At 42.1% G+C, this 21255-nt stretch overlaps 2 protein-coding genes across 2 annotated transcripts in view; both read left to right on the plus strand.

The window, feature by feature from the left end:
• Nucleotides 1-20585, plus strand: part of LOC124035299 (soluble lamin-associated protein of 75 kDa-like) — a gene marked incomplete at its 3' end in the record, with an annotated part of 40653 nt that extends 20068 nt beyond the window's left edge. The window contains exons 2-12 of the mRNA XM_046348760.1: nucleotides 3285-3421; nucleotides 8055-8154; nucleotides 10195-10280; nucleotides 10569-10740; nucleotides 13650-13829; nucleotides 14362-14484; nucleotides 14629-14762; nucleotides 19223-19253; nucleotides 19355-19448; nucleotides 19572-19683; nucleotides 19773-20585. Of these exons, the coding sequence (XP_046204716.1) occupies nucleotides 3287-3421; nucleotides 8055-8154; nucleotides 10195-10280; nucleotides 10569-10740; nucleotides 13650-13829; nucleotides 14362-14484; nucleotides 14629-14762; nucleotides 19223-19253; nucleotides 19355-19448; nucleotides 19572-19683; nucleotides 19773-20585 (1980 nt within the window). The remainder of the gene's footprint in view (nucleotides 1-3284; nucleotides 3422-8054; nucleotides 8155-10194; nucleotides 10281-10568; nucleotides 10741-13649; nucleotides 13830-14361; nucleotides 14485-14628; nucleotides 14763-19222; nucleotides 19254-19354; nucleotides 19449-19571; nucleotides 19684-19772) is intronic.
• Nucleotides 20586-20813: 228 nt separating this feature from the next.
• The window catches only part of LOC124036622 (titin-like), a 44890-nt gene continuing 44448 nt past the window's right edge, over nucleotides 20814-21255 (plus strand). The window contains 1 exon segment of the mRNA XM_046351433.1: nucleotides 20814-21247. Coding sequence (XP_046207389.1) covers nucleotides 20970-21247 — 278 coding nt within the window. The 5' untranslated portion in view covers nucleotides 20814-20969.

The raw sequence follows: 21255 nt of genomic DNA on the forward strand, positions 1-21255 counted from the left end.
AATCCCCCATCGTGACTTCACAATCCCCCATCGTGACTTCACAATCCCCCATCGTGACTTCACAATACCCCATCGTGACTTCACAATACCCCATCGTGACTTCACAATACCCCATCGTGACTTCACAATACCCCATCGTGACATCACAATACCCCATCGTGACATCACAATCCCCCTTCGTGACTTCACAATACCCCATCGTGACATCACAATACCCCATCGTGACTTCACAATCCCCCTTCGTGACTTCACAATCCCCCAACGTGGCATCACAATACCCCATCGTGACATCACAATACCCCATCGTGACATCACAATACCCCATCGTGACATCACAATACCCCATCGTGACATCACAATACCCCGTAATGTCAAAGTGGAATTATGTTTTTACTAACTAATTAAAAATGGAAAGCTGAAATGCCTTGAGTCAATAAGTATTCAACAACTTTGTTACGGCCTAAATAAATTCAGAAGTAAAAATGTGCTTAACACTTAATAAGTTGCATGGACTCACTTTGTGTGCAATAATAGTGTTTAATGTAATTTCTGAATGACTACATCTTCTCTGTATCCAACACGTACAATTATCTGCAAGGTCAGATAACCAGTTATTAAATGCAAGGGTTTTACATACTTTTTCCAACCTACACTGTGAATGTTTAAATTAGGTATAGACAAGATATAGACAAGAAAAATACAATTATTTGTGAGTTATTAGTTTAAAACACACTGTGTTTGTCTATTGTTGTGACTAAGATGAAGATCAACATTTATGACTAATTTATGCAGAAATTACAAAGGGTTCACATACAGTACATTTACATAATGGCAAATAAAAGTATGTAAATTAGATATCTAGACCCAATCTCTTCAAAGATAGTTACTAAACATATAAACATAGTCCAGTTTTAACATTCTCTATGAAATGGTCTTCTAAATTATGTGTAATTTAATGTTATGAGCTTTGAAATTATTGCTGTATTTTAAAGTGGTTAAAATTCATGAAAATATTGAATAAAATATTGATATTTTTAAAATGTATTTGTTAAAATTCTAATCGGTGAAAACGTAATTTCAGTTTTGCCTGGCCTTAAGACTAATTTATGGGGGAAATGTGAGCTACATCAATGGCTAATTTCTCTGATCAGGAGGGGAAAACCTCACGTAACACATTACATAGTATGAATAAACAATGTTCAAGTAAAACATTACAAAACCAGATCAGTTAAAGTCATCAGTCTCAAGTCCATGTCAAGTCTCAAGTTATTTTATATCTAGTCTCAAATCATCAAATGTGTGACTTGAGTCAGACTCAAGTCCAAGTCAATGTGACTATAGTATCTACTGTCTATTTAATTCCTCTTCTGTTGTCTATATGAAGCTGAAATGACCTTGACCCCCCCACACACGTAAGCATGAAAGATCAAAGCAGGATTATTGGTATTTGTTGTGACAAGTGGATTAGATTCGATGACAATGACAGCTCAGTAGAAGAGTAATTTGCTCCTTCCCTGCGTAGATGAAACCACACTAGTCTAGACTATTGTTTGAATGTACTGTATATACAATATACAAACTGAATGATCAAGGCTGGTGGTAGAGATGTGTTTTCTTTGTTCCAAAATGCTATTGTCCTAATAACATAATCTACTTTGGGCTGTTCATATGGTCATGTGAAATTCATTAGACTAATATAATTATTAAAATAGACTTCAATAGACTAATGTAATAAACAAAAAAGATAACAGCATATCATTTAATTACAAAATAGAATGTTATAAGACAAATGTTAGAGGATACACAGATGACTGCATTCCTTTTGTTGTGAAAGGCCCAAAACTGCAGTCACTTTCGGAAGACCTGTCACAGTCTTGTCTGCGAACTGCTAGTCAACAAGTAGTAAGAATTAAAGGATCAGCTTGTTGGAGCTACGTCAGCTCATCCACCAAAGGCCTACTTGATTCTCTTGCACGTTGGGAGATATTGTTTTTAGAACCACTGCTCTGTAGTCTTTCAGTGTACAAAGCATTAGGAACTATTTCCTAATATTTAGTTGCACTCCATTTTGCCCTCAGAACAGCCTCAATTCATCTGGGCATGGACTATTTTTTAAATTTAACTAGGCAAGTCAGTTAAGAACAAATTCTTATTTACAATGACGACCTACCAAAAGGCAAAAGGCCTCCACGGGAGCTGAGATAAAATAAATAAATAAATATATATATATATATATGACAAAACACACATCACGACAAGAGAGATAACACTACATAAAGAGAGACCTAAGACAACATAGCAAGGCAGCAACACATGAAAACACAGCATGGTAGCAACATAACATGACAACAACAGGGTAGCAGCACAACATGGTGCAAACATTATTGTGCACAGACAACAGCACAAAGGGCAAGAAGGTAGAGACAACAATACATCACGTAAAGCAGCCACAACTGTCAGTAAGAATGTCCATGACTGAGTCTTTGAATGAAGAGATTGAGATAAAAACTGTCCAGTTTGAGTGTCTGTTGCAGCTCGTTCCAGTCGCTAGCTGCAGCGAACTGAAAAGAGGAGCGACCCAGGGATGTGTGTGCTTTGGGGACTACAAGGTGTCGAAAGCTTCCCAAAGTTGTGTCAAGTTGGCTGGATGTCCTTTAGGTGGTGGACCATTCGATACACACAGGGAAACTGTTGAGCTTGAAAAACCCAGCAGCGTTGCAGTTCCTTCTTTAACCCAGCAGCGTTGCAGTTCCTTCTTTAACCCAGCAGCGTTGCAGTTCCTTCTTTAACCCAGCAGTGTTGCAGTTCCTTCTTTAACCCAGCAGTGTTGCAAAGATCCTTCTTTAACCTGTCTCCTCCCCTTTATCTACACTGATTTGAAGTGGATTTAACAAGTGACATCAATAAGGGATCATAGCTTTCACTTGGATTCATCTGGTCAGGCTATGTCATGGAAAGAGCATGTTTTGCACACTGGCACACAGCTTATGCTTTCAGGGATGGAGGCAGGTCACGTCAATGATTCCCTGTACTGCCTGATACCATTAGAGCTGCATGTCAATCTGCAACTTGCATATATGAAAAGGGCTTATTGCTCAGTCCCAAACAGTTGAACTAGTGTACTCCCAAAATAAGCATCATGCCTGTGTCACTGCCTTTTTCAAAGTCCCCCAGTCCCATGACAACGACACGTCACATGTGAAATGTAGGATTATATAAAAGGACAAAAATGTGTGTGTCTACACACTGCTTGTCTGTGAACGGAGTGCTCTGTGTTCCTGTAGGGATGGAGTTCCCTGTGGACGGCCTGGTCGGCGTGAGCCAAGAGATCCTGGAGAGATCAGCCCAGGACTACATGAACAGCCTTCTCCACAGCCCCCTTGACTCACCCCAACACCTCACCCTTGCAAACAACACACAGGTACACACCCTCACTCTGCCACACTCTACACAGGTAAATATCAAATCAAGTCAAATTTGATTGGTCACAGACATGGTTAGTAGATGTTAATGCGAGTGTAGCGAAATGCTTATGCTTCTGGTTCCGACAATGCAGTAATATCTCACAAGTGATCTAACAAATTCACAACAACTACCTTATACACACATCTAAAAGGGGTGAATGAGAATATGTACATATAAATATTTGGATGCGTGATGGCCGAGCGGCATAGGCAAGATGATGGTATAAAATACAGTATATACATATGATATGAATAATGTAAGATATGTAAACATTATTAAAGTGGCATTGTTTAAAGTGACTAGTGATCCAATGGTTAAAGTTGCCAGTGATTGGGTCTCCATGTAGGCAGCAGCCTCTGAGTTAGTGATGGCTGTTAAGCAGTCTGATAGCCTTGAGATAGAAGCTGTTCTTCAGTCTTTATCCTCACTCTGCCACACTGCCACAGGTAAATAAACCTCACTGTCACACTAACAGGTAACTAAACCCTCACTGTCACACTCTACACAAATAAACCCTCACTCTGTCACACGCTACACAAATAAACCCTCACTCTGTCACACGCTACACAAATAAACCCTCACTCTGTCACACTCTACACAAATAAACCCTCACTCTGTCACACTCTACACAAATAAACCCTCACTCTGTCACACTCTACACAAATAAACCCTCACTGTCACACTCTACACAAATAAACCCTCACTGTCACACTCTACACAAATAAACCCTCACTGTCACACTCTACACAAATAAACCCTCACTGTCACACTCTACACAAATAAACCCTCACTGTCACACTCTATACAAATAAACCCTCACTCTGTCACACTCTATACAAATAAACCCTCACTCTGTCACACTCTATACAAATAAACCCTCACTGTCACACTCTATACAAATAAACCGTCACTCTGTCGCACACTACACAAATAAACCCTCACTGTCACACTAACAGGTAACTAAACCCTCACTCTGCCACACTCTACACAGGTAAATATCAAATCAAGTCAAATTTGATTGGTCACAGACATGGTTAGCAGATGTTAATGCGAGTGTAGCGAAATGCTTATGCTTCTGGTTCCGACAATGCAGTAATATCTCACAAGTGATCTAACAAATTCACAACAACTACCTAATACACACATATCTAAAGGGGTGAATGAGAATATGTACATATAAATATATGGATGCGTGATGGCCGAGCGGCATAGGCAAGATGATGGTATAAAATACAGTATAAACATATGAAACCCCACCTCTTTAAGGAATACCTAGGATAGGTTAAGTAATCCCTCTCACCCCACCCCCCCTAAGTTTTAGATGCACTATTGTTAAGTGACTGTCCCACTGGATGTCACAAGGTGAATGCACCAATTTGTAAGTCGCTCTGGATAAGAGCGTCTGCTAAATGACTTAAATGTAATGTAAATGTAATGATATGAATAATGTAAGATATGTAAACATTATTAAAGTGGCATTGTTTAAAGTGACTAGTGATCCATTTGTTAAAGTTGCCAGTGATTGGGTCTCCATGTAGGCAGCAGCCTCTGAGTTAGTGATGGCTGTTAAGCAGTCTGATAGCCTTGAGATAGAAGCTGTTCTTCAGTCTTTATCCTCACTCTGCCACACTGCCACAGGTAAATAAACCTCACTGTCACACTAACAGGTAACTAAACCCTCACTGTCACACTCTACACAAATAAACCCTCACTGTCACACTCTACACAAATAAATCCTCACTGTCACACTCTACACAAATAAACCCTCACTCTGTCACACGCTACACAAATAAACCCTCACTCTGTCACACACTACACAAATAAACCCTCACTCTGTCACACACTACACAAATAAACCCTCACTGTCACACTCTACACAAATAAACCCTCACTCTGTCACACTCTACATAAATAAACCCTCACTCTGTCACACTCTACACAAATAAACCCTCACTCTGTCGCACACTACACAAATAAACCCTCACTGTCACACTAACAGGTAACTAAACCCTCACTCTGCCACACTCTTAACACAGGTAACTAAACCCTCACTGTCACACGAACAGGTAACTAAACCCTCACTGTCACACGAACAGGTAACTAAACCCTCACTGTCACACGAACAGGTAACTAAACCCTCACTGCCACACTCTTAACACAGGTAACTAAACCCTCACTGCCACACTCTTAACACAGGTAACTAAACCCTCACTGCCACACTCTTAACACAGGTAACTAAACCCTCACTCTGCCACACTCTTAACACAGGTAACTAAACCCTCACTGCCACACTCTTAACACAGGTAACTAAACCCTCACTCTGCCACACTCTTAACACAGGTAACTAAACCAGATGAAACAGATAAAATAAGTGTAGTGTTTGCCATGTGTTACAGTTAAAGCTAGCTAGCTAACAATTCCATAGCCACAACAAAGTAATGTGCTGTGGGTGAGAAGCTTTGATCCAGTGCTGCACAACATCGAATCAAATGTATTTATAAAGCCCTTTTATTTTTTACATCAGCTGATGTCAAAGTTCTAAACAGAAACCCAGCCTAAAACCCCAAACAGCAAGCAATGCAGATGTAGAAACACAGTGGCTAGGAAAAACTCCCTAGAAAGGCAGGAACCTAGAGAGGAACCAGGCTCTGAAGGGGGGCCAGTCCTCATCTGGCTGTGCCGGGTGGAGATTATAACATACATAGATAACGTGCATAGATGACCAGCAGGGTTAAATAATAATAATCACAGTGGTTGTAGAGGGAGCAACAGGTCAGCACCTCAGGAGTAAATGTCAGTTGGCTTTTCTTAGCTGATCAGACAGCAGGTGCGGTAGAGAGAGAGAGAGAGAGAGAGAGTCGAAAACAACAGGTCTGGGACAGGTAGCACGTCCGTTGAACAGGTCAGGATTCCATAGCCGCAGGCAGAACAGTTGAAACTAGAGCAGCAGCACGACCAGGTAGATTGGGGACAACAAGGAGTCATCAGGCCAGGTAGTCCTGAGGCGTGGTCCTAGGGCTCAGGTCCTCCGAGAGGGGGGGGGGTGAGAGGGAATACTTAGGATAGGATAAGTATTCCCTCTCACCCCCCTTTAAGATTTAGATGCACTATTGTAATGTGACTGTTCCACTGGATGTCATAAGGTGAATGCACCAATTTGTAAGTCGCTCTGGATAAGAGCGTCTGCTAAATGACTTAAATGTAAATGTAAAATGTAGAAAGAGACAGATTAGAGGGAGCATACTTAAATTCACAAAGGACACTTGATAAGACAGGAGAAATACTCCAAATATAACAAACTGACCCTAGCCCCCGAGACAAACTATTGCAGCATAAATACTGGAGGCTGAGACAGGAGGGGTCGGGGGACACTGTGGCCCCTTCCGACGATACCTTCGGACAGGGGCAACCAGGCAGGATATAACCCCACCCACTTTGCCAAAGCACAGCTCCCACACCACCAGAGGGATATCTTCAAAACACCAACTTAATACTGAGACAAGGCTGAGTATAGCCCACGAAGATCTCCCCCACGGCATGAACCCAAGGGGGGCACCAACCCGGACAGGAAGATCACGTCAGTGACTCAACCCACTTAAGTGACGCACCCCTCCTAGGGACGGCATGAAGAGCACCAGTAAGCCAGTGACTCAGCCCCCATAATAGGGTCAGAGGCAGAGAACCCCAGTGCAGACAGGGGAACCGGCCAGGAAGAGACTGCAAGGGCGGTTTGTCACTCCAGTGCCTTTCCGTTCACCTTCACACTCCTGGGCCAGACTACACTCAATCACAGGACCTACTGAAGAGATGAGTCTTCAATAATAACTTAAAGGTTGAGACCGAGTCTGCGAGACCGTTCCATAAAAATGTAGCTCTGTGGGGAAAGCCCTGCCTCCAGCTGTTTGCTTAGAAATTCTAGGAACAATAAAGAGGCCTGCTTCTTGTGACCGTAGCGTACGTGTAGGTAAGTACGGCAGGACCAAATCGGAGAGATGGGTAGGAGTAAGCCCTGTAATGCTTTGTAGGTTAGCAGTAAAACCTTGAAATCAGCCCTTGCCTTAACAGGAAGCCAGTGTAGGGAGGCTAGCACTGGAGTAATATGATAGATTTTTTGGGTTCTAGTTAAGATTCTAGCAGCTGTGTTTAGCACTAGCTGGAGATTATTCAGTGCTTTATCCGGGGAGCCGGAAAGTGGAGCATTGTAGTAGTCTAATCTGGAAGTGACAAAAGCGTTCTGCATCATTTTTGGACAGAAAGTTTCTGATTTTTGTAGATGGTAAAAAAAACGGTCCTTGAAACAGTCTTGATATGTTCGTCAAAAGAGAGATCAGGGTCCAGAGTAACCGCAGAGATCCGTCACAGTTTTATTTGAGACGACTGTACAACCATCAAGGTTAATTGTCAGATTCAACAGAAGGGTATGTTGTCTTGAAACCAGGGGAAACCAGCTGTAGACATTCAGGGACAGGAGTTGCTCTTTGGTCTGGCAAATATAATATGATATAATTCATGTAATTTGAAATATTCTGTCACGTTGATACTATAAGCTAATGGTTGAACTTTGACCTTGTGCTCATGTCCTCTCCCAGGTGCCCATTGGTCTTTCCAATGTGGGTTTCGTTCCTCTATATGGAGACAACATGAGACAAAAAGTCCTCGCCCTGTTCTCCCAACAGGACCAGTTTACAGGTGACTGACACAAAATGGAGACTGCTCATGGTTAAACTGGGCTAGTTTAGTTTGAAACATGGTTTGTTCAAATCTTCTCTCCTAACAAATAATTGTGTAATTACCCAATCTATGTTTTGTGTCTTCAGGAACAACATGCCATATATATATATATATATATATATATACACACACACACACACACACACACACGTTCAAAATTATTGGCACCCTTGATGAATAAGGAGGAGCAAAAATACTGAGCAAAATAGGCCCATAACATCAAAGATCCACCACCATATTAAACAGTAGGTACGGAGACATTTTATGCTTATCACATTCTTCTTTCAACGCCAAACCCACCACTGGTGTGTGGCCAAATAGCGCTATTTTCCTATCATGCAACAAAATGTAAACGCCTTGGGTGTTTGCTAAACGGCAATGGGATTGGAACCATCGCTATGGTCAGATGACATGGAAAGAGCTCTTCGGCAATGCACACCAGTGATGGGTTTCATGTTGAAAGAAGGATGCGAAGGCAGAAAATAACCCCATACCTACCGTTTAATATGGTGGTGGATCTTTGATGTTATGGGGCTTCCACTGGTCCTGGGGCCCTTGTTGAACTTTACCCAGTGCCAGGATATTTTATCCAAAAACATGTTTGCCTCTGCCAGGAGGCTGAAACTTGGCAGCAAGTGGATCTTCCAGCAATACAATAATCCTAAGCAACACATCAAAATCCACAAATAAATGGTTAATTGACCACAAAAAAATCAACATTTGTCCATCTCAGTCTCTGGACTTGAACCTCATTGAAAATCTGTGGTTTGAATTGAAGAGGGCAGTCCATAAGCACAGACAAAGGATATCAAGGTATAAGATCCCTCCCAATGTGTTCTCCAACCTCATCCAACCTCTTTTTCTGAGCAATTGCGTTAGGACAAATAATGATATACATTTTTTTTTCATTTTTACAATTTACACACTTTTGCACATCTTTATCAAGGGTGCAAATAATTGTGGACCTAAATGTATTTACCAAATTGAATAATTAACTAGGCAAGTCAGTTAAGAACAAATTAGTATTTTCTTTGACGGCCTAGGAACAGTGGGTTAACTGGCCTAGGAACAGTGGTTAACTGGCCTAGGAACAGTGGGTTAACTGGCCTAGGAACAGTGGGTTAACTGGCCTAGGAACAGTGGGTTAACTGGCCTAGGAACAGTGGGTTAACTGGCCTAGGAACAGTGGGTTAACTGGCCTAGGAACAGCGGGTTAACTGGCCTAGGAACAGCGGGTTAACTGGCCTAGGAACAGCGGGTTAACTGGCCTAGGAACAGCGGGTTAACTGGCCTAGGAACAGTGGGTTAACTGGCCTAGGAACAGTGGGTTAACTGGCCTAGGAACAGCGGGTTAACTGGCCTAGGAACAGCGGGTTAACTGGCCTAGGAACAGCGGGTTAACTGGCCTAGGAACAGCGGGTTAACTGGCCTAGGAACAGCGGGTTAACTGGCCTAGGAACAGCGGGTTAACTGGCCTAGGAACAGCGGGTTAACTGGCCTAGGAACAGCGGGTTAACTGCCCTAGGAACAGCGGGTTAACTGCCCTAGGAACAGCGGGTTAACTGCCCTAGAAACAGCGGGTTAACTGCCCTAGAAACAGCGGGTTAACTGCCCTAGGAACAGCGGGTTAACTGCCCTAGGAACAGCGGGTTAACTGGCCTAGGAACAGCGGGTTAACTGGCCTAGAAACAGTGGGTTAACTGGCCTAGGAACAGCAGGTTAACTGGTCTAGAAACAGTGGGTTAACTGGTCTAGGAACAGTGGGTTAACTGGTCTAGGAACAGTGGGTTAACTGGTCTAGGAACAGTGGGTTAACTGCCTGCTCAGGGGCAGAACAAAATATTTTTAGCTTGTTAGCTCCAGGATTTGAACTAGCAACCTTTCGGTTACAGGCCCAACCCTCTAACCACTAGGCTACCTGCCTCCCCAAAAGTTTAAAAGGAGTTTATATATAGTTGATATGTCGTATTTATCTACGGTTTGTGTATTTTCTCTTAGCGGTGGGGCTGTACCTGTTGGATCAATGGTGGTCATTGGAGAATATCTTAAAAACAGCCAACTCTGCCAAAGATGGAGCTGTGGAGGTATGATTAGTTGCCTCTCCTTTGAAAACAAAATAACTGCTGTTTGTTGGAATTAGACGACCCGGTTGTAGAGATATACAAAATAGCACGTGCATCAGTTTTCACTATTGTTGTAAAAGTTACACAATTATAAAAGTTAAATAGTTTGAAAATAAGATTCATCCAAGATAGCCCAAAAATAAAATTGTGGGTTTATTTGATCATATCTTATTGGAGAATGTGACCGTATGGGTCAGTGGATTAAGAGACACTTAGTGGTGTTGACATGGTTGACATGTTTATCTTCAGGTGGAGACCATAGGGGAGCGGATAGTTCTGTACGTTTTGAACCGTGTGGTGTACAGAGCCAAGGAGATTAGTTCAGGTGAACTGCCTTTCCTCTGCCACGGAGAGAACGACTACGCCAAGATCCTTTGGAAAGACGGACAGGCTGTCGGCTTCTACTCAGTCAAACCTTCAGGTACGAAACAGCTTTTATTGTTGTGAGTAACGAACCATCATCCACCTCCACTAAGTGGGTGATGGGTGATGCATGGCACCCATCTTAGGCTAGAATCCTCATCACTTATGCGATATTACATGGTAGCACTGAGGTTGTGCTTTTAAGTGTTCGTTTATTTAACAGCACCATAACTATGGTTGACCGTTAATAATTAATTTTTCAGAAACTGAAGATCATGTGTGCGTTGTATAACACAGATAATGCTTAACTCACAGAAATATCTATTTTTTATTTCACCTTTATTTAACCAGGTAGGCAAGTTGAGAACAAGTTCTCATTTACAATTGCGACCTGGCCAAGATAAAGCAAAGCAGTTCGACAGATACAACGACAGAGTTACACATGGAGTAAAACAAACACAGTCAATAATACAGTATAAACAAGTCTATATACATACAATGTGAGCAAATTAGGTGAGAAGGGAGGTAAAGGCAAAAAAGGCCATGGTGGCAAAGTAAATACAATATAGCAGGTAAAACACTGGAATGGTAGATTTGCAATGGAAGAATGTGCAAAGTAGAAATAAAAATAGGGACAGTGGGTTAACTGGTCTAGGAACATTAAAATTAAAATACAGTTGGGAAAGAGGTAGTTGATTGGGCTAAATTATAGGTGGGCTATGTACAGGTGCAGTAATCTATGAGAAGTGAACATTGGCTACGTACGTACTGCATGCAGGGCTGTAGTGCTGCTGTAGCCCGCGGGAACTGCGCTACATACATGGAGCTGGTAGAGATATTTCTGGAAAATGTGCTCTGATCAATTCTAAATAAATTACATTTCATTACCACTCAAATGCAATCAAAACGATAGAATGGCCTACTAAATACTGTAAATATCTATGCTAGAATGTCTTCAAAAACCATTTGTTATGGACTTAGAGATCACTTGCCCTACTCTGAGTGCTTGGCTTACAGAAACGTACCCCACTCTATAGCGTACGCAGACAAACTGATTCCCTGCATGAACCTTATCACACCAACGAGATCTAGGATCCAAATTCACCATGTGTCTGCCTTGATGTTTTTAAAACTCCATGGACCCCCTCTTGTGCAGTGGAACCCAGAACAATGTGACCCACTGTCACGGCGTTCTTCGTTTGTCGAAAGAGTCGGACCGAAATGCAGCGTGGTGGTTACTCATGTCTTCAATGAAAAAAGCGATACATGAAAATACTATACAAATACAAAAACAACAAACTGAACGTGAAACCCAATTACAGCCTATCTGGTGAACACTACACAGAGACAGGAACAATCACCCATGAAATACACAGTGAAACCCCGGCTACCTAAATACTGTTTCCAATCAGAGACAACGACAATCACCTGACTGATTGAGAACCGCCTCAGGCAGCCAAGCCTATGCAACACCCCTACTCAGCCGCAATCCCAATAACTAAAAAACCACAATACGAAATACAACAAAATAAACCCATGTCACACCCTGGCCTGACCAAATAATTAACAAAAACACAAAATACTAAGACAAGGCGTGACACCCACACTGCATTCTGGGACAGGACACTTGGTTAATGGTGTTGTCCTTTAACCACCATTTAAAGGGCGCTTAAAATAACCCTCAACAAGATCTGCTGCCTACGTTTAATAGTCACTCATCACTTACTGGTATTATTACAAATAGAAGATTATCACATCTCACAATGGTGCTCCTTTAGTAAAGTTCAAAGCCGAATCAATATCTCACAAGATCACAATGATTCATTAGTTGGCCTATTTTCAATAACAGAACTACATAATAACACTCATGTGGCCAAACCTCAATAGTGTGCCACACTAATCAGGCCTGTGTGGCCTGTTTTGAATAGACCTACAAGAAAAGGGAATAATTTTCACAGGTAAAAACACAACAGTGATGACGGCCTATTTTGAAATGAGGTATGCCTAACTTGGTGTTTGAGGGTGTTAAAAAATAACATTTTCTGCTGGCAATCAGTGTGGGAATAGAAAGCGGTTGCAATTGGAGGATGCATTTTATGCCTAGACCTATTCTAGAACGATATTCAATAGGTTACATCTGTCGGTACAACCTGAGATTGAGAACTGACAAAATTGAATTAAAAGGACCCCCTCACCTAAAAAAAACCCACACTATACCAGATACGAATCCCTTTGGCCCAGCAGTCTGGGGGGGGGGGGGTAACAAGACCCATAACATAACTCATGCAAAGTGTAATAGTGACAAAGTAACAGTGCGGAAAAAAACAACAACCCACAGACAACTTAATTACCGTCAAACACTCAGGGTTTATTTGAAAACACGCGGTAAGTGGGGGGCAGGAAGGTGCTGAGCCGGACCCAATGAAAGAAACAAATATCCAAAAACACCCCTAAGCTAGACTAGCCTACAGCTAACTAACTAACCAAAAATAGTGGGTGGGCCAGCCAGTTCTACCTGGTGTTCTTAGACAAAGTAGTCCTACGGGTAGTGTATGCCCATGTTCAACTTGTCTTGGTTCCCCGTTTTCCCACCAGCAAACAAACAACAATACTCACAGGTGGGGACAAAGTCATATGCAGGTGCTCAAACAAAAGTGAAATTTACAGAGCGATTGCATGACAGAGAGGTTGAGCTTTAGTGAAAACAACTGACAGGGTTTTTAAACCAAGGGAAAGGGAATGTGATAGGGTAATGAAATAGGAGGTGTGTCTTCTGATTAGCGACTGATTGGTGACTGATTAGGGAATGATGATTGCCACCTGTGAGGAGGGGATAAGGAGAGAAAAGAAGTACACACACAGGATAACTGTAACAATACCACCGACTGTATGTATGCTGGCTGTACTTCTATACATACTGTATGTCTGGCTATCTTGACATGTCATCTCCATTTGTTTTCCCTATAGGCAGCTTGTGCAGTTCCTTCGTAACCCAATGCTATCACATTCCTGTCATGGATTCCATATTCGTCAGGAAGTGTCACCGTGGCAACGGTCTGGGTCTCCAGATGCTGGAGAACTTTGTTGACAGTTTCAAAGAGGAATACCTTGGGTTGAGATACCCCCTTTCAAAAGCTATGTACAAAGGTAATCATCAACATTTTATACTAGTTGTTCACACAGAGAAATACAAGGGTTTTTGAGAGATCTCAAAACGTCCCAGACTTCCCTAACTTTCCAGACTTCCCATACTTCCCTAACTTCCCAGACTTCCCTAACGTCCCAGACTTCCCTAACGTCCCAGACTTCCCTAACGTCCCTGACTTCCCTGATGTCCCAGACTTCCCTAACGTCCCACACTTCCCTGACTTCCCACACTTCCCTGACTTCCCACACTTCCCTGACTTCCCAGACTTCCCAGACTTCCCAGACTTCCCTAACGTCCCAGACTTCCCTTAACTTCCCAGACTTCCCTTAACTTCCCAGACTTCCCTTAACTTCCCAGACTTCCCTTAACTTCCCAGACTTCCCTAACGTCCCAGACTTCCCTAACGTCCCAGACTTCCCAGACTTCCCAGACTTCCCTAACTTCCCAGAATTCCCAGACTTCTCTAACTTGCGGCCATCAGCCTACAATACAAGTCCACTTTCCTAACAACTGCTCTGTATTGTTCTCCAGTGTGTGGGAAGTATCTGAGCCTGTACCCAGCCCACAGAGACCTACTGTGGGAAGTGGAGAGTGTTGGAGGACCCAGCCAGAGGACCAACATAGCCAACAAGATCCAGGCCATGGCCATGAGCAGTATGTTTATCACAGATTTTAAATGGAAGATGTGCACGTCCCCTAAGTGTCTTGATTTCTGTATTTAGGTGGCTAGATTGACTCCTCATTATATGCCTTAAACATAGACAATTCTCAACAAAACAATGGAATTTCTTCCCTCAGCCTTATCCAAGAACCTGTCTTTTACGGAGCACTCTGTAGTGAACCGTGACGTGGTTGAAAACGAGGTGGTTATGGAGGAAGTGACTTCACACTTACAGGAACAGGAAGCCATGGAGTACACCGTTGAAATTGTGGTATGTTTTATGAATCTAACAATAGATTTAAAGTAAATAAGTAGGGATGGGGCGGTATACCGTTTTACTTTATATCGGTATTGATGCACGGAGCGTTTTGGGTTTTCATTTTAACTCCTATAATATTATTTCAATGTTTAGTTTGTTAAATGTGATATGCAACTCCAGCATGTGTAATGTCAGTTTTTGTAGTTTACTCCGTTTTGCTACTTGAGTCGTCTTTCTCCTGCTGCACGCCACTTCCCACACCATGCCCTGCCCCCTGCCCCTCAAGGAGAGAACAGTTGCTCAACCATGGAGTCACAAGCACCTCCTTGCAGTTCACTCCGCAGCGCAGTCAGTATGCATGGTCGGATAGATGCAACAAGATGTTGGTGACATGTGTTCTATAATTACACTATTAATTTTTATTTTTTTACTGCTAGTTTGTCTTTTATTAGCAAGTTGTGTCTAAAATAAATATTGTTAGCCTAATGCTAATTAGCTGGCTTGCTAAATGTACTTAGAGTCTAAGCAAACACAGCTATCTAATACAGCCTTGTACCAACGCTGGTGTAGGCATAGATAAGTATTTTGTTTATACAACAGTGTCTTCTAAGTCAAAGAGAAATAGGCAAAGCATGAACATGTTAGCTAGCTACATGAGGTAAGAAAACATGTAATGCAACATCTAATTACGGTCATGTGGAAACACAGACCAAAAATTTGGTTCCTACCATGTCAATAATTGGCTAATTCATTCATTGTCATGTCAAACAACAATGTATTCAAGGTGCTGCCCACTATATTCAAACTATAGAATTAGAATAATCACTCTATTTCCATGATTCCAACAGTTCACAATGACCTAGGCCTGTATTCGTTTGCCCATATCATGCAGCCTTGTGTAGCACAGTGTGGAAATGATAACCAAAAGTGTATGAAATGCAGAAATTCATGAAAATCCGTCTTTTTTCTGTTTGAAGTTGGATTGAACAGTATAAAACAAAACAGAAAGGAGAAAGCCAGATTGAAATCACATAATGTATGTGTTGCTACCCTAGGATCATGAACTGCTCACAACAGACCAGGGATCAAACCCCAGTCTGTAGTGACGCCTCAAGCACTGCAGTGCCTTAGACCGCTGCACCACTCGGGAGGCCTAAACTCAATGCATTTCTAAATGAATTTTGTACCTTTGCCCCAGAAGCATTTAACTGCTGGGTACTATCTCATCATATGAAGGAATGTGCCTTCCTGATGTAGGGGACACAGTGAACAGTGGGAGTTGGGGCCAATTTCATCATAAAACGTTTCCTTGGTGTTAATTACAGCCTGTGAGCAAATTTAAAATGTATATGTTGATGGTTTGGATTACGAGATGCCAAGGTCATGTTTTTCCAGATTATGTTCCAGTTGAAGGGTTATTCAGATTCAATTAGATATGTGGACCATGTTGTTTTAATCTCAGAATATGAGCAAATACAAAAGTTGTTTATATATTATAGTGATCAGTCCTTTGGGGAGCCCAGATAGTTTATTTGTAAAGCCCAGCTTTGGATGGTTTGGTAGTTGGGTTTCCAAAGAGACAGCATAGCTGACCTAAGTTGTAAATAGAGAACAAAATAAGTTGCCTGGTAATGTGTATGTATCTTTCAAATCTTGGAATGTTCTCAAATAGTTATTGTTCATGATATTGGTAAAGGACCATTGGGGGGGATCCAAAAGTGTGACTGGAAATACAATTAAAAGTTTGGTGGACGATAGTTCTCCTACTGTACATCTTTCCCTCTTTGTAAATGTGTTCATTTTATCCGGGATCGTTTACCTTGTCATTTACATTTTTTAAACCGCACTATGAATTTTATCCCGATAGCCAGAAGGGGGAGCAATGGGAAGCGTTGAACTACAGAAATTCAGTCGTGGCAATATATTCATTTTGACAATAGATATTCTGCCGGTTAAAGAAACTGGGATATTATTCCATCTACTGAGGTCGGATTCAATTGATTTGAAGAAAGAGATTAGGGCTGGGCGATATGGACATATCATATATCACAATATTTTACAGTATTTTACTGTTGGAATCATGAAAATAGAATGATTGTTCTAATTCTATTGAAGCACATAGAATACATTGTTTTTTGACAGGACAACGAAAATAAAGAAAAGACAAACTAGCATCTGTAAGGAATGACACTGCAGAAGAGAAGCAGGTACAGGGAGTCTACGTTTAATCGGAACAGACATGAAAACAGGACAGGAACAGCGTCAAAACTGGGTAAAATACAGACGTAAGACAATCAGTACAGCAGTGGAGAACAGAGCTGGGGAACTGACACATCTAGGAGAGGTGATGAGGAACTGACACATCTAGGAGAGGTGATGAGGAACTGACACATCTAGGAGAGGTGATGAGGAACTGACACATCTAGGAGAGGTGATGAGGAACTGACACATCTAGGAGAGGTGATGAGGAACTGACACATCTAGGAGAGGTGATGAGGAACTGACACATCTAGGAGAGGTGATGAGGAACTGACACATCTAGGAGAGGTGATGAGGAACTGACACATCTAGGAGAGGTGATGGGGAACTGACACATAGGGGAGGTAATAAACAGGTGATGGGGAACTGACACATAGGGGAGGTAATAAACAGGTGATGGGGAACTGACACATAGGGGAGGTAATAAACAGGTGATGGGGAACTGACACATAGGGGAGGTAATAAACAGGTGATTGAGTCCAGGTGAGTCCAATAATTTGCTGATGGGCATGACGAGGGAAGGCAGGTGTGCGTAATGATGGTGGCAGGAGTGCGTAATGCAGGGCAGCCTGGTGCCCTTGAGCGCTGGGGGGGGGAGTGGGAGCAGGCGTGACAGCATCGTTGCATCCATCTGACCATGCAGAGTGAACGGCAAGAAGGTACTCGTGACTCTGTGGTCGAACAACTTCTCTCCCCTTGAGTGACAGGAGGCAGGGCTTGCTGTGGTTTGTAGTAGGCATGCGGCAGCAAGAGGGAGAGAGATGACTCAAGTAGCAAATGGAGTAAAGTATAAAAACATGACATTATACGCGTCATAGTTGTGTATCACATTTAACAAACCAAACATTCAAATACCGTTATAGAAGGTAGAGTAAAAACAACATTTCCATACCTCAACACTGGCATATAGTCAAATACGGTGTAGCGTCCTGCACCAGTAGAGATATAGTCAATTACCGTATAGCATGCTGCACCAGTAGAGATATAGTCAATTACCGTATAGCATGCTGCACCAGTAGAGATATAGTCAATTACCGTATAGCATCCTGCACCAGTAGAGATATAGTCAATTACCGTATAGCATCCTGCACCAGTAGAGATATAGTCAATTACCGTATAGCACCCTGCGCTAGTAGAGATATAGTCAATTACCGTATAGCATCCTGCACCAGTAGAGATATAGTCAAATACGATATAGCACCCTGCACCAGTAGAGATATAGTCAAATATGGTATAGCATCCTGCATCAGTAGAGATATAGTCAAATATGGTATAGCATCCTGCATCAGTAGAGATATAGTCAAATATGGTATAGCATCCTGCATCAGTAGAGATATAGTCAAATATGGTATAGCACCCTGCACCAGTAGAGATATAGTCAAATATTGTCTGCGTATAATGAGATGATGTGATCTGTACATTGGTGTTATTTCCTTTGATTGAGGAATTGCCTTGGCATGGGGATAATAAGAATAGCAAAGGTGAAATTGGATCGCCTTTTCTGCTGCTTCTAGTGGTTCTGAACAGAGCAGAGTAGATATTGCTTGTTATAACCATGGCTGAGGGATTGACATATAGAATTCTAATCATACTAATCAAATTGGAACCAATACTCATATGTTCCAAGACAGACAAGAGATATGTCTATTCTAGTCTATCAAAAAGCATTGAGAGATAATACAGTTGTTGTTTCTGATGAAGCATCTAAGATATGTAATAGTCAGAGGTTATCCAAGGATAAACACTTTTTAAAAACTCGCTTGGGTCCGTGTGGACCAATTTTCGGTAATTAAATCTCGAGATGGGACGACAAAAAAAAAACAGTTTAATATCAGTGTTTATCAAAGATAAGGCGATAGTGAGCAAACTGGGTGGCATCCTTACCTTAAAAATATATATATATTGTGCTATATTCTGTATTTTGTTCAGTATGAATTTTTGTATTGTATTATTTAGTTATGTACAATCAATTAGTGTAGTGGAGGGTAAACGCATGGTAAACTCAGTTTACCCACCTTTTGGGGAAGAAGTGCATTGAAAGTTATAGGGGGTATACATTTTCTACTGCGTCCGGCGATCCGAGTTAACCCACATATATATTTTTTTGTACCACTACATCAATGTGTACAATGGAATTATGTTTTTCTTTCATAAAATGATATCTTATTCACTCTTAACACATATGGTCTACAATCACATTTCTCTGTTCATAGGAGGAAGTTACACTGGTCAGGGTGCCAAAAGGCAAGTATTGGTTGATTCATTTACTGGATCTTTCACGATAACATACAACATCTAACAATAGACTTCTCTTCCTAATGCCAATTTGTGTTGAATGTTTTCAGAGAATGAAGAAATGCCGGTTACAACCAGAGGAAGGAGCAGCGGCCTCAAACGCAAGAAGATCTTAGAGGAAAGCAAATCAGAGAAAGTCCTCAGGTAGCAGAGAATGTGAATATTGCTTGGGTTCAAATGTTCATGGAATACAGTAAAACACATGAACAGTTAAATAGACATTGCCTAAATGAAGGCAACTCACTTTGGCATGTCTGTGTGGTTTAGGATTGAGGATATTGAAGCAGACGGGGAGACTCCCAAAGAGAAGCCAGTGGCAGAGCATCATCAAGAGAATAAAGACGTTGTTGCTGAATCTGACACAGAGGAGTTAGCTGAGGTACAAATACAATTCGTCTTTGTTTTTCAAGTGTCCCTGAGTAAAGAGTCTTAAGTGACACACTCTCTTTTAAAAATGTTTTTTGACAGGATGTCATTGACACGGCCATGCGGGACACAGCAGTAGAGCCTGAGCTTGGAGAGGAGATTGGAGAGACTGTTACAACACGGACACTTCAGATTCAGAAAGACGCTGTGTTGCTGGTGGACCTGAAAGAAACCTTGCAACCACAAGTGGAGGTAGAAAATGTGGCCTCAGAGATAGAGGAGGTGGAGGAGGAGACTCCAAAGGAGGTGGCAGAAATCGATGAAGAAACAGCCGAAGAACCCTCTAAGGAGGAAAAGAAAAGAAGCCTCACAAAACCTGTTGAGGAGACGACAGTGAATGAAGAGCAGCCAGCAGTTGAGAAACCTGCTGAGGTAAAGGAGAAGATCTCACCACCTGAAAAGGAAGTGGTAGCTCCAGTGGTAGAAACAAGAGTCCTTCGGAGAGGAATAAAAAGTGTACCAGCTACCCCGACTCCAAAACGCAAGTACACAAGAAGAGTCAAACAACCTGTGGAAGAGGAGAAGGAGGAAGAGGTGGTTGAGGAAGAAGTAGAGGCAGCTCTAGTGGAAGCCAAAGTTCTGAGAAGAGGAAGGAGATCTGCCCCTCCTGCCCATGCCACACCTAAATGCAAATCCACCCCAACTGTTGTTGAAGCGGAAGAGGCAGAAAAAACAGATGAAATGACAGAGGAGGAAGTAGACGACGAAGTCCAGGAAAAAGCTGTTGAGGAAGAGAAGGCTACAACAACAACAAGCAAAGAGGAAGAGAAGGCTACAACAACAACAACAACAACAAGCCAAGAGGAAGAGAAGGCTACAACAACAACAACAACAAGCCAAGAGGAAGAGAAGGCTACAACAACAACAACAACAAGCCAAGAGGAAGAGAAGGCTACAACAACAACAACAAGCCAAGAGGAAGAGAAGGCTACAACAACAACAAGCCAAGAGGAAGAGAAGGCTACAACAACAACAACAAGCCAAGAGGAAGAGAAGGCTACAACAACAACAACAAGCCAAGAGGAAGAGAAGGCTACAACAACAACAACAACAAGCCAAGAGGAAGAGAAGGCTACAACAACAACAACAACAAGCCAAGAGGAAGAGAAGGCTACAACAGCAACAACAAGCCAAGAGGAAGAGAAGGCTACAACAACAACAACAAGCCAAGAGGAAGAGGAAGAGGAAGTGGAAAGCTTTGAGGTTGTGGAAGTTCCTCAAGTTGTGGAAACTAGAGCAATGAGAAGCAGGACAAAAACAGTCACAGCAGCCACACCCAAACGAAAGTCCTTACGAAGCAAGTCCTCTGTGGATTATAAGGAACAGGATGCAGAGGAGGAGGAAACAGGAAATGAATCCACAGTGGAAGAAGGGGAGGATAATGTAGTGGCAGAAGAGGTGAGCGTAGTAGAGGAGGAAGACAAAGAGGAAGAAGAAGGGTTCCCGGTGGCTGAGGTTGCTGTTGTTGAGGAGACGGAGAAGCAGCCTGAGGAACACAAATCAGAGAAAGTCATCAGGTAACAGA

This window comes from Oncorhynchus gorbuscha, linkage group LG05 (assembly GCF_021184085.1).
Source record: "Oncorhynchus gorbuscha isolate QuinsamMale2020 ecotype Even-year linkage group LG05, OgorEven_v1.0, whole genome shotgun sequence".
In the NCBI taxonomy this organism is placed as follows: Eukaryota; Metazoa; Chordata; class Actinopteri; order Salmoniformes; family Salmonidae; genus Oncorhynchus; species Oncorhynchus gorbuscha.